Here is a 12,964-nt window from a genome sequence, read left to right as displayed (position 1 = left end):
TCCGCCCTCAGTACCTCTTCGGCCGCCGCGCCGCCTGTTTCTCGTATTCCTTGTTCTCGGCGGGCTGTGGGGGCTCCGCGCCGCGGCCGTTAGTCATGTCGGGTAGGTGATTTCTTCAGCGAGCAGCGGCAGCGGCGAGAAGGGGCCTTGCGTGGTGGGGCCATCTTCCCGCCCACCGGAGGGCCCCGAGGAAAAGCCTCCGGCCCTGAGGGAGGCTGGGGGTGGGGGCGCGGACGCGGCCGCCGCCATGTTGGACTGGAGGGACGCACGCTCCCAACGCTCTCCGCCTGCAAATCTCCGCGGGAGTGCCTTGGGTCCCTGTCTTTTGGCTCTGTCCTTGGAACCTGAGGCGACGTGCTGTTCTCGGGGGAAGGGGTGTGAATCGGGGGGCGGAGGCCGTCTACGCCATCACGGGGGCGGGGGGAAGCCCGTGATTAAAGCATCAGTCTGAGAATCGGTGCTTGTGGTTCTGCGCTCCGCCTCAGACCTTTCAGCGGGGCCTCGGGCCGTCGTCTCTCCGCCTCGTACCTCAGTTTCCCCAACCATGAAGTGGAGCTGGGCCTTCTGACTCACCCATTCATCAGGTGGGGGCCTTGACGCCCCGGGAGCCCTTTGAAAAGGACATTGCCTTCCACGAAATGCTACTTACCGTCCTTCCTTCTGTCGTAACGAGCCGAGTTCCAGTTGGGGGTGCTTGTATAAAATTGAGCTTGCTTTTCAGCCTTCTTTGTCATTCTTCTCCCCTGTTCAGTTGTGTTTTGTTTTGTTTTGAATCCGCAAGAGCTTGAAACCGAGCCTTTTCTGTGATCGACCGGCTCCTGTAGGTACATGTGTCATTTACCTTAAAACAGATCAAAGGAAGAGGCGGTCTTCCACGAAACACTTAAACCGATCGAAGCCCCCGCCCCCCTTGAGTGGAAGAGAGAGAGGGGCCTGGGTCTCTTTCGCACAGCCGGCTCGAACCCTGCTGACCCAGAATACGAAGTCTGAACGCGGGCGTTCGTTTCACTTAGCGTTGCTGGCGGACCACACGGGGTCCCCTGTTGGATGCATCACAGGCTGCAAAGACCCAGTTACCCACTTGCTGAGAGTTAGATGCTACTTTTCAGGTGCAAAAGCAGCGCATTGCTCGAAAGACATGAATGCGGTTGGGATGAGAATGACTGTGGACAGAGTCTTGTAACGTGTTTTAAAGGGAGAGCCCGTTGGTATTCCCCGGCCCCCCATCCAGTCTTACAGAAGGATGGAAATGGGATGGAAAGGAAGCAGGAGGCTAAGAAGAAATCAGATTAGTGAGAATGTCGGACAGGAGAGTGAAAAACATTCCTTAGGTCAACATGGATGTTAGGTAGCCGGAATGTTTATCTTTCCGGGAAGGAGCCATCTCATCTCTTCTTTCAATTTCTTTGTAATGGTTGCTCAAAGCAAATAATCTCTTACCGAAAGGCGATATTGGTACATCTTTTACCAGGTGCATAATTTGGGATGAAGTCTGGTAAAACTCCACAGAAATACACAGAAGCACACCCTTAGGAGGGTGTGTAACTCATTCATGCTAAAAAAAAAAAAAAAAAAGATAATTCAATTGCGTGGAGAAAGTTACCAGCTTTCCAATGAATACAGTGCTCATTAAAAACTTGGCCTGTCCTGATTTGTAACATAATGTTGTTATAAAACGATGGCCTAACTTTATAGGAGTAGGTAGCTGTTACGGAAAAGTAAATTTAACAGTAAACTCCCCCTAAACAACTAATGACACTAAGTACACTAAGTTCAGTTAAGTCCTTTAAACTTTCCGAAGTACATGTGTAAGTTTAATCAATGAAATTGACTCAACCACACAAGATGCCTGACAGGGCAGACGTGTAAAACCTAATAAAATATAAGCACTTATGTAATCAATAAATCAACGTTACAAATATTGTCAGACTCCCAGACATTCAAATACTGTTTACAAATGTGAATTATCTGATACCTTTAAAGTTAAAATTATAAATCTGGTATCAGATAAAAATTACAAAGTCAAGATACTTCTCATTTTTGGCAATATGGCAGACCAAGATAAGGTGAAAATACTCTTACCTATAAACACCTAAAAATCTAAGAACTTACAGAGAAAATGGAAAGCTCCAGCCACTAGGCACAGAGGAGGTTTCCCTGGGGGAGAGGGTATAGGTCTCCTCATTTAGAAACTGGATTTTATTGCCCAAGTAACTAAAACTAAGGACAGGAGCTGAAGCCTTGAGACCATTACAGCCAGGTAATGGGAATGAAGACCCTTAAATAAGACTTGGGTGTTTGAAGGACTGTACCTTTGGTGAAAGAATGATGTAGAAAAAACTTGTACCAGCATAAGAGATAACAAGGAAGCCTGGATCCTCAATGAAAAAAGTTCTGAGAATTTGTAAACTGGAACCTGTACTCCATACATTTTGGGTGTAGGCTAGTAATACTTTAGGCTAGTAATGGGGTCCAAGAGCCCCAAGAAATCAGCATAAAAGTTGGTTCTGGTAATAACCTTCAGGTTCCTAGTAGAAACAAATGAAAACTTTCCTGGAGGAAATTTCACACCCTAGGTCACAAGGAGTCTTATAGGGAAAAAAAAACCCAACAAACATGCCTTGGAAAATAGGAGTTTACAGTAAAATGCAGAACTGCAGGAAACAGTTTAGAATGAGAGTGACAAATAGGATTGCCAGCCCCTAATAGATAATCTCAAAGTGAATATTATGTGTTGAAAATGTAAAAGGAAGAACCAACCCTAAGACTAAGATGTTATGAAAAGCCACATATAGATTTGAAAGAGAACCAAGTACAAGTTCTAGAAATGGAAAAAATGGATAAGTTGAATTGTAGATCTAACAGAAGAAATAATTAGTGAAGCGGAAGATAGATGTGATACAATTTACCCAGAATTCAATTCAGAAGGATACAGAAATGAAAGATTAAGAAACAGCAAATAAATTGAGAAGTCCAGTCATACACCTAATACAAGTTGAAGGAGAAAGTGGAAGAATTAATCAGTGGTTGATAATTTTATAAAATGAGTGATTTTTTTAGAATCAAGAAGCAGTGGTTTCAAACACGTGAAAGTCAGTTTGTAGACATATACATTGATCTGAAATTGCAGATTGAAATACCAATAACAGACCTACTAGAGGAAATAGGGAACTGGTATGATTGATAGACTTAAAAGTTTTAAGAAACTAGAAAATAATGAAATGATCATTGGAATTTAGAGGAAAAATAACCACTGACCTTGAAATTTTTACCTAATAAGACTTAAGACTGTCACTTTCAGGTCTTTGCTGAGAGAACTAATAAAATTAAGGTAAATCTGGACTGGAGGAATAGAATGCAAAATAAAAAAAACCAAAATGTAGGGGAAGCAAACACAGGAAATAAAAAGCAAGTTATTGAAGATGAAAATGATTATACTTAGAGTTTTAAAAAACATGGAAGCACCCTGGCCAGTGGCTGGGTTTGCGGATGGTTCTGTACACCAAAAGGATATGGGTTCAATTCCCAGTCACGGCATGGACTTAGGTTGCTATTTAACCTGTCAATGTCTGTCTGCCTCCCTCTCTCCCCTCCCCTTCCTCCCTCTCTCAAATCAATAAACATAGCCTAGGGTGAGCATTAAAAAACTGTAGAAGCAAAAGGATAGGAAAAAAGTGGAGAAAATAATAGGCGAAGGCTGTGATTGGCATCATGTGACTAAGATTCTAGTAGAGGTTGACAATCATTTTGAACTTTGTCAAGAATGCATGTTAAAAATTGAACATAATTAAATTATGGATGGTGACTTATTAAAAGAATAGAAATTGAATATCACCTATGAAGTAAAGGAAAAAGTTAAAGTTCAAAAGAAGGCAGGAAAGTAGTTTAAAGGGAATAATAAAACCAACCCTGCTAAGTAGAAAGTCAAGTATTGGTGGGTAGAAATCAGTAAGAAAGTAACACTGGTAAAAGTACAGAAACAATTTAAAGACAAAAGATTTTCACATTGGGGAAAAATCTAGGTATATGCTGTTCAGAAGTGGTATGCCTAAAACGAGAAATGTTGAAAGGATAGAGATCGAAAAAGATTGACTGGGTAAACAACCAAAAGGAAGATTATGTTATCAGAATAAAGTGTGGGCATTTTAAACGATAGTTTTTATGTTATCACTGTTAAAAGGAAGTTTACCAGGAAGGTATAAATCTGTACTTAATGTTCCTAACATTTATTGTAGCCTCAAAGTACAGAAAGCAAACAGACAAAAAACCCACCAAATTTCTAGTCAAATGTGTATTTAAACATGCAACTCTGTAATTACTAGATTGGGTAGACCAAACAGTAAGAATGTGAATGATAGAACTAACAAGTCTCATTTAACAGAAAATGCACAGTACTTTTAAAACTCATAGGGGACATTCATGCAAGTAAAATATTTACCAAGAGGGAAAAGCAAAAAAACAGCAAATCCTAATACCAGGAATAATACAGAAAATACCACTTTTGGCTGCAATGGAATATAATTAGTAGACAAAAGCAAAGAATCAAAAATTAAGCACTTGAAAATAAAAGCACTTCTAAATAATTCAGAAGTCCAGACACAAGACTGAAATGTCAAGAACTCAAAATGAGCAGTTTGAAATGCCCTAAATATAAACTGATTTCTTCTGATGAATGTAAAACATCTGTACTTTCTCAAGTATGTATACTAAAGGTCAATCTTATTGCTCAATATGCTGATTTCCGTGTTCGCAGTTTTAAAGTCGGCTAGCTGACAAAATCGGATTGATAATTTGACGGCTGATGTGACAGAGTTAAGGATTCTGTTAGAGTGAGCCAGGGTCACATGACTTATTGTATATTTCTGTAATTTTGCTTGAGCCAGAGTGATCCATACTGAGATCTTGGACGCCACTGTTGTCGCTGGGAGAACCCATATTTATGCCTTTGGATGTAGTTTAACCTAGTTTCATGCATTCCCATAGTATCTTAAGTTTTATTCACATTATCCCTGTTCCCCACCCCCTCAAGAATCTTTTTCAGTTTCTGATTTGGGCAAAGCTAACTTTTTCCCTCACGCATCTAATCTCTATGGTCCAGTTAGATCCTGTATCCTTTTCATATATTTATTTGGTGAGCTATAAATAAATCGATAGTCATTTTATTATCATGGGCATGGCACTGATACAGTTTTTTTCTTTTTCATCTCAGGTAGTCTTATGTCCTTCACATTCATATAAGTAGTTTGTGTCAGGGTTGCATTCAATAGTCTTACAATAAGGATTTAAAAAAAATAATCTTGTTCAGTCAGATTGGAGATCTCTACTACAGAAAAGTGCCAGATTTGATGTTACCTACTTACACAGTAATGTTTTCATATTGTAGCTTTATTGAATTGAGTGAAAAAATCACTAATTTGATTTGAATTTTTGTTGAACAACAAATGGTTTTGTTTAAAATTAAATGAGGTTGGGCCTAATGGTCAGCAGTTTGAGACTCTTAGAATCTTTTGTTTTTAAAGATTTTATTTATTTTTAGAGAGAGGGTAATGAAGGGAGAAAGTGGAGGAGAGAAACATTGATTGGTTGCCTCTCCTGTGCACCCGGACTGGGGACTGAACCCACAACACAGGCATGTGCCCTGACTGGGGAATCAGCAGGCAACTTTTCCCTCTGAAGGACGATGCCCAACCAACTGAGCCACATAGGTCAGAGCTCAGTCACTTTTTTGCAGTTTAAAGTATTTTGTATACTACTCTTTTTTAAAATATATATATATTTTAATTACATTTTACATTCAACATTATTTTGTATTTGGGTCCAGTGTACAGCATAGAAGTTAGACATTGTATATTATTCTTATTCATCACTAATAAACTTAGGTCATTCTTCTGACTCTGAGTAGAAGCCTAAAGGATAGAGCCTACTCAGAAGTTTTTGATGTAACATGTATTGAGAGAATTTTTTAATTTGACATGTATTACTCAATTCATGCCTTCCTTGGTAGATTTCATTGCTAAAAAGGAAGCTTGAAATAGGTATTGCTGAGTTGGTGAATCATTTGACTAAGACCCTGAAAACTTGGTAAAGTTTTAGTTGACCAGCAGCTGCTTTTACCAAGTCTTCACAGGTGTTTTTGTTGCGACCGACAGCGGAGGCAGTGCAGTGCAAGGGAGCGGTGGCCTGCTGGGGAGGGTGTGGAAGTACGCGCCATCCCGAGATTGATCTGGCCAGAGTGTCTTTCCTCTTTTTGGTCCCGGTTAGTTTTAACATGTCTTTTTGTATATAAAGATAATATAGCTTGAGCTTTAGGTTTTTTTTGTTAAAAGGATGAATTTTTCACTGGTTATTTCACATTTGTTCACTTGGTTCTTGTGACCGTCAGGATACATCTGTATAGTAGTTGTTTTCAAAGACATAGTTACTGTAAACAGCAGGTACTATTTGTACAGATTGCTCCTTGTACGGTGTTTTTAACCTAGTTTTTCTTTCAGTAGTTACTTTTTGTGACATTTTCTTACCACATTTCATCTATAAGATCTAAAGTCAGCCTTTCAGGGAAGCATAATTTTAAATCAGATTTAAAATTCTTTTTATGTGTTTTAGATTCTGGAAGTTACGGTCAGTCTGGGGGTGAGCAGCAAAGGTAAAGTATACATACATTTTAATAATACCATGAAAGAGTAGAACTGAGGAAAAAAGATGAATTTAATCAGGCTTTCCCACTTGAAATTTGGTATCTGGATATCTTAAAGAGTTAAATATTAGCTTGGCAGATGGAGTCAGCCTATGTAAATAGGTGCTGTAAAATGTTTCTTCCTTTTTTAAAAAGGCTATTTGAATTAGTATATATAGATGCCCCCTAGAGATTAAAACAAATTTCACAGGTATTGTAGATTGTTTTCTTTGGAAAAATTTTAAAAAGAAACAATTATTAAAAGGATTTAAGCATTTGAACTATAACAGGTTCTTAGGAAGAAAGAGCATTTTATTTTTTTGTATGTAATATGCTAATACATTTTTTCTAGAAGCACTATAATAGAAATGTTTAGTATTGTTTAAAGACTTCTTATCATGCTCACAATAAAAAGAAAAGTCTGTTTTATATGTGAATGTTTACATGCAGTAGGGTCCTCTTGCTTACCAGAAATACAACCTTCAACCTGTACTGTTAAGTTTTGCAGTTCAGTGTGAGATATTCAGAATAGCATCTCAAGATTCAGTTCATGAAAACTGATTTGACTTTTTTATTCTCATAGGATAGTGCTAATTTCATAGTAGGCAACTAGCAAATGTTTATTCAGTGAAATAGATTTTGTAAAGTTAAATTCTCTTAGCATTTGGTAACTCTAGTAATGAACTATAAAAATGATCCCTGAAAGTATAGTCTTAGCACTTGGTAACTCTAAAATGATAAAAAGATTTTCTTGCAAATGTTTTATTTTTCTTTGGCATATATTCAGAAAGTTTGTTTCTGACTTGTTCAAGCTTACATGCTATAAAATTAAAGATACTTCAAATCTGAGGCAGTTACATTTATTCAATCAAACTATATGCCAGGCTGTGTTCTGAAGTACAAAATAATTTCATTTTATGATAGTACTCTGAAGATAAACATATCTCTAATCACTGAGGCACAAAAATTAAACTTTTAGTGCCACACTGTGCCTTGTCTGGGATGTCGAAGGCAGATTTAAGTAAGGCAAATGGTAGGAAGAAATTAATCTGTCAAACATAGCTAAGTTGATTAAAGCGCTAACTGAAAGTCGTCAATTTTCTGCGTCAGATAATTTGTTACAAGTCTTACTGCCTTATTGTCCACCCCCTCCTCCACCCCCAGGCAAAATTCTCTTGGGATTTTCTAGCTCTGGTGAAGTTTTGTTTATTTGTTGGAGATTTTCAAAGCAAAACACCTGCTGTTTGGTGTCCAAACAGTCTGTGAGTGACTTCATTTATGGCTTTAACAGTCTTTGGTCATCCCCTTTCAATGTAGACTTCAGACAGGCAGATCGACAGTTTCTCAGAAAAGAAGCTTGTATTGGAGTTGAAAGTTGAAAATGAAGATAGGGTTCTATAAGCTGTTAAAAAGGCTAGCAAATTTCTTTCAAGTAGCACTTTTTTTTTTTTTTTTTTTTTTACAGTTATTCTTCCTATGGAAATCAAGGCAATCAAGGTTATGGACAAGCACCGCAAGTAGGTTAAAATATAAATTGTGTCCTTAAATAGTTACTTTCATCTTAAGTAGGTGATGAAACTTGTATTTACCTAAATTTCAGAGCTATTCTGGCTATGGGCAAACTACTGATTCCTCATATGGACAGAACTATGGTGGCTACTCCAGTTATGGACAAAACCAATCAGGTTGGACTGGTTTGTTAATTTTCTACTTTACAAATTTAAAACATCAGAACTTTTTCTAAGTGGCATATCCATCCAATCTTCAGGTTATTCACAATCCTACGGTGGTTATGAGAATCAAAAGCAGAGCTCATATGGCCAGCAGTCTTATAATAACCAGGGACAGCAAAACACGGAATCACCATCAGGAGGGTAAGGACACAGTGGGAGTACTGAGATCGTGTTGGGCAGTGGAAATAATACTTGGCATATGAAACAGGTTTCACCAACAGACTCCTAACTTGAAATATTTTTTCAGAAAAGTTTTGATGGAGTATGAATTTCGCAGTTTTGTGTTAAGAAGAATGTGGAAATTGTCAGCATTGTCGTTTGATACTTACAATGTGTTATTAGTAAAATTATTGTTTAGCTGTAAATGAGTGCACGATTTAAATGTTGAAAAGTTTGACTCTCTCCTTTATACTTGAGATTAAATAAAATCGTAACCTATAAAAGACTTTTCATTGCTTTTGTTTCTAATTCTATTTTATTCTTTTATTTTTTTTTAAAGATTTTACTTATTTTTAGAGGTAGGGAGAAAGAAAGGGAGAGAAATATCGATATGTGAGAGAAACATCGGTAGGCTGCCTCTTAACACACCTCCAGCTGGGACCTGCCTGCAATGCAGGTGTGTGCCCTGACCGTGATTGAACTGGCAGCTTTTTGGTTTGCAGGCTGGTGTTCAATCACCTGAGCCATACCAGCCAGGGCTCTGTTTTATTTTTTAACCATTTTAATGTATTACCTTTTCAGACACAAAAATATTAAAGGAAAATATACGAAAAGCTATCCCTATATTTCAGATACCCTAAAATGTATTTTATTTATTGAGATAGATATGTGAATATTTACTAGCAAATTTACAGGTTTTATAGTTTTTTAACCTTCAGATTTGAGGAGCCTGTTCTTATTACTAATTTTAATAATAGCAATTCACTATTTTTATATTGTGCTTTCCATTTTGTAAAATGCTTTTGTATATTCTAATTTAATTGATCCTTAAACACCACTATAAGACAGTATCAGTAATTATCCATTTTATAGAAGTTGAGATTACATAGCTTGTCAGGTTATGCAGATAAAAAATGAAAGAAAAACTGAGGTCACTAGTGTTTTTTCTTCTGCAGCAAAGAAAATTATTCTAAGTGAAATTCAAATAAAAGCAACAGGAAAAGGTTTGTGAGGTCAGTTATTAATCTAATATATATGAGAGTACTTTGAAAAGTAGAGTGAGTACACATGTAGGAAATAATGTCCAGGAAGTGTGATACATTAGAAGAAGAACTCTTAAAGCCCTGTCGGCTAGTTTTGAATTTAAGGAGAACCGTTTTGTAAGGATAACATTTTTGGAAGTGTGACATAATAAATGTAGACCAAAGAGAAGTGTTAGATTTGGTTTGACAACATTTTTAAAGTGAGTGCTAGGTTTCTGACCATTGATGTGGTGTGCTTTGGGTAGGAAGTTGGGAATAAGATGTGACTATTAAGTTATGAGACTTTTTAAAAAAGTGAACATTAGAGCCCTGGCTGGTGTGCCTCAGTGGTTTGAGTGCTGGCCTGTGAACCGAAACGTCGCCAGTTCGATTCCCAGGCAGGGCACATGCCTGGGTTGCATGCCAGGTCCCCAGTTGGGGGCGTGTGAGAGGCAACCCATCAATGTATCTCTCACACAGCGATGTTTCTCTCTCTCTTTCTCCCTTGTTTCCTCTCTCTAAAAGTAAATAAATAAAATCTTTAAAAAATAAAAAGTGAACATTAGAACTCAAATCCAATTTAGTGTTCCTTTCAACATTCCCATTCTGAAAGCAGGTAATTGTCATATTTCTCAGAACATACTTAAAATTTTTTTTTCTGAATTGCCAGAGATAATAGGAAAGCAATCTTGCTCTGGCTGGTGTAGCTCAGTGGATTGAGTGCTGACCTGCAAACTAAAGCGTCGCTGGTTGGATTCCCAGTCAGGGCACCTGCCTGGTTTGTGGTCAAGGTCCCCAGTAGGGGACACGCAAGAGGCAACTGCACGTTGATGTTTCTCTCCGTCTCTTTCTCCCTCCTTTCCCCTCTCTCTAAAAATAAATAAAATCTTAAAAAAAAGAAAGAAGAAAGCGATCTTATTATTTGGTAATTAGGCTTCTTTTCAGATTAAAAAATGACATCACAAAGCAAATTCCTCTTTTGCACTCAGCAGACTAAAGCCCCCTGAACCCCTGAGTAAATACTGTTTTTTAAAATTTCCTATCATTGAAGATACTTAAAAGAATGTACTGGAAGGTGAAGAAGAAGAAGATGATGATGATGAATAAGTTGGTTTTAGTGCAGTTATTTTTCTTGTCGATAAAGCATTTAACCGTTCTGTACACAACTCACTCCTGTAAAGAAAACTGAAATGTAAGGCTATGAAATGTAAGGCTATGTGAGATATGTTTCTAAACTGTGCAGTGTCTTTTTCTTTCTTTTTAATATTTAACGCACTACCGAATGTGTCTTTAGCTCTGTCCTGGTGGTATTTTCAATAACCACTAACCTTACCTGATACAGTACGGGGGCTGTACATTGGCATGGAAATTTAAAGTAGGTCCCTGTTGGTGCACAGCATAAGTTAGTTATTCGTGGGGGTGGTAGATTTTATCTTCAGTTGTCTCTGATGCAGCTTATAAGAAATAATTGTTATTCTGTTAATACCACTCTGTAGTTACAAAAATAGATGCAGCTGTTTTGTTGACATTCTGAATGCTTCTAAGTGAATATAATTTTTTTGTTAAAAAAATGTACTGTAGATTTCTAAAGATAATTATAAGAAAGTATAATCTAAAATATTATGAGATAACATTAAAATTAAGTGATATAGAGCCTTTCAATATAACTGTTACCGGGGACACAATGCTTGTGGCATGTTTATTACAGAATCAAATATTTTACTGTACTTTGTGGCACCTTTAATTTTTCAATCCAAGGAGATGTAAAAACCATAGTGATCTTCTTTAAAAATTTTTTTGCTTCACTGATACATTTTCACTGATTTATTTGCATATGCTTTTTTTCATAATGTGGCACTTCTTCAGGGATAGTGAAATTGTGTTTGAAGGGTATTCCATTCTTGATAAGGAGATTTCATAGGTAAAAGAACTAAGTGATTCCCACCTGAAAATGCTAGTGAATATGGTTGAGGTCTAGCTGGTCAGGTCTTTTATATCAGTCTCAGTCAACGTGCTACAGTGAACATAATCCTTCTATAAAAATCTTTCAAATTCTTGATTTCTGTTTAGCCAAGGTGGAAGAGCGCCTTCATATGACCAGTCAAACTATGGTCAACAAAATTCATATGACCAGCAGTCAGGCTATGATCAACATCAAGGTTATGATGATCAGCCAAATTATGATCAGCAGCATGATTCATATAATCAAAACCAGCAGTCCTACCATTCACAAAGGGAAAATTACAGCCACCACACACAAGGTAAGATATACTGACCTCCCCCCCTTACAGAATTACTTGTATATTGAGTTTTGGATTAAAAGACCCAAATAGGACTTCAACTATAAAAATTTGGAGTGACCTTGAACATATGGTCTCACAGTTATCAAAACTAGTTTATTAGATTTCTATTTCTGAACTTTTTGGAGATTCCCAAATGGTGACATGACTTTTGATGGCTGATAAATGAATTTCCTTTGTTGTCTCAGACAACTTTGATCTTTTGGCACATGCTTCTACTACCAGTTCTTTTGGTAGTGGTGGTGTATTTGATTTGGGGAAATTATAATTCTGTATTAGCCTTCTCTAACCTCAGGAGGACCGGTCGGTCATTCCTTCCTCTTGTTTTCCTATATCACTGTGTATATACCACTGATAATCTAGGAATCTGCCCTTGCTAAGAAAGGGCAAAGGTCCTATCTTACTCAATTTTATACTTTCATTGTATAGTATAGGGCTCGGTTCATAGTAAATGCTCAGTAAGTATTTGTTGAGTAATTGAATGAATGAGTAAGTGAATGAATAAAAGTGGAAGCTCATTCATTGAATGTCTTTTTCAGTGAATATATGCACTGTCTCTCAGTTTGAAAATCCAGTCATTTTTTGTCCATGCTTAATTTGCATTTAAATATTTTTGAGATGAAGAAAGTAATGCCCTGGCTGGTGTGGCTCAGTGGATTGAGTACCAGCCTGAGAACCAAAGGCTCGCCAGTTCAATTCCCAGTTGGCACATGCCTGGGTTGTAGGCCAGGTCCCCAGTAGGGGGTGTGCGAGAGGCAACCACGCATTGATGTTTCTCTCTCTTCCTCCCTTCCCCTCTGTCTAAAAATTAAATAAATAACATCTTTTAAAAGAATCTTTAAAAGTAAAGTAATGACTTTTCAGATTTGGGTTATGCTCTTTGTCTAATTTATTAGGGTTCTGTACCTGATGTTGTACTTCAACTCAAACTATTCTACGTCACCATCACCATTTTGCTGTCTGACTTTAGCAAAGTGGAATTTAACAGATATAATTTCCAAACACATTTTTTTAAATATTGGTTGTTCAAGGAAATACTTACTGATTTTTAGAGGGAAAGAGGAACAATGATTTGTT

The 12,964-nt window shown here is 37.4% G+C and overlaps 1 protein-coding gene across 3 annotated transcripts in view; it reads left to right on the top strand.

Annotated features, from left to right (window-relative positions):
• TAF15 (TATA-box binding protein associated factor 15) overlaps positions 1 to 12,964 on the top strand; it is a 29,992-nt gene continuing 17,028 nt past the window's right edge. For 2 of the 3 annotated variants that reach the window (XM_045190037.2, XM_024554000.3), the window contains exons 1-6: positions 1 to 102; positions 6,604 to 6,643; positions 8,139 to 8,190; positions 8,274 to 8,358; positions 8,442 to 8,547; positions 11,658 to 11,848. In XM_045190037.2, the coding sequence (XP_045045972.2) occupies positions 96 to 102; positions 6,604 to 6,643; positions 8,139 to 8,190; positions 8,274 to 8,358; positions 8,442 to 8,547; positions 11,658 to 11,848 (481 nt within the window). In that variant the 5' untranslated portion in view covers positions 1 to 95. Of the gene's footprint in view, positions 103 to 6,603; positions 6,644 to 8,138; positions 8,191 to 8,273; positions 8,359 to 8,441; positions 8,548 to 11,657; positions 11,849 to 12,964 lie in introns of those variants that run through there. The other variant, XM_071219406.1, reaches the window with a different exon arrangement.

The sequence above is a fragment of the Desmodus rotundus genome, chromosome 9, assembly GCF_022682495.2.
Source record: "Desmodus rotundus isolate HL8 chromosome 9, HLdesRot8A.1, whole genome shotgun sequence".
Lineage (NCBI taxonomy): Eukaryota > Metazoa > Chordata > Mammalia > Chiroptera > Phyllostomidae > Desmodus > Desmodus rotundus.
The sequence above is the reverse complement of the archived record's forward strand: the minus strand, read 5'-3'. Positions and strand labels throughout refer to the sequence as shown.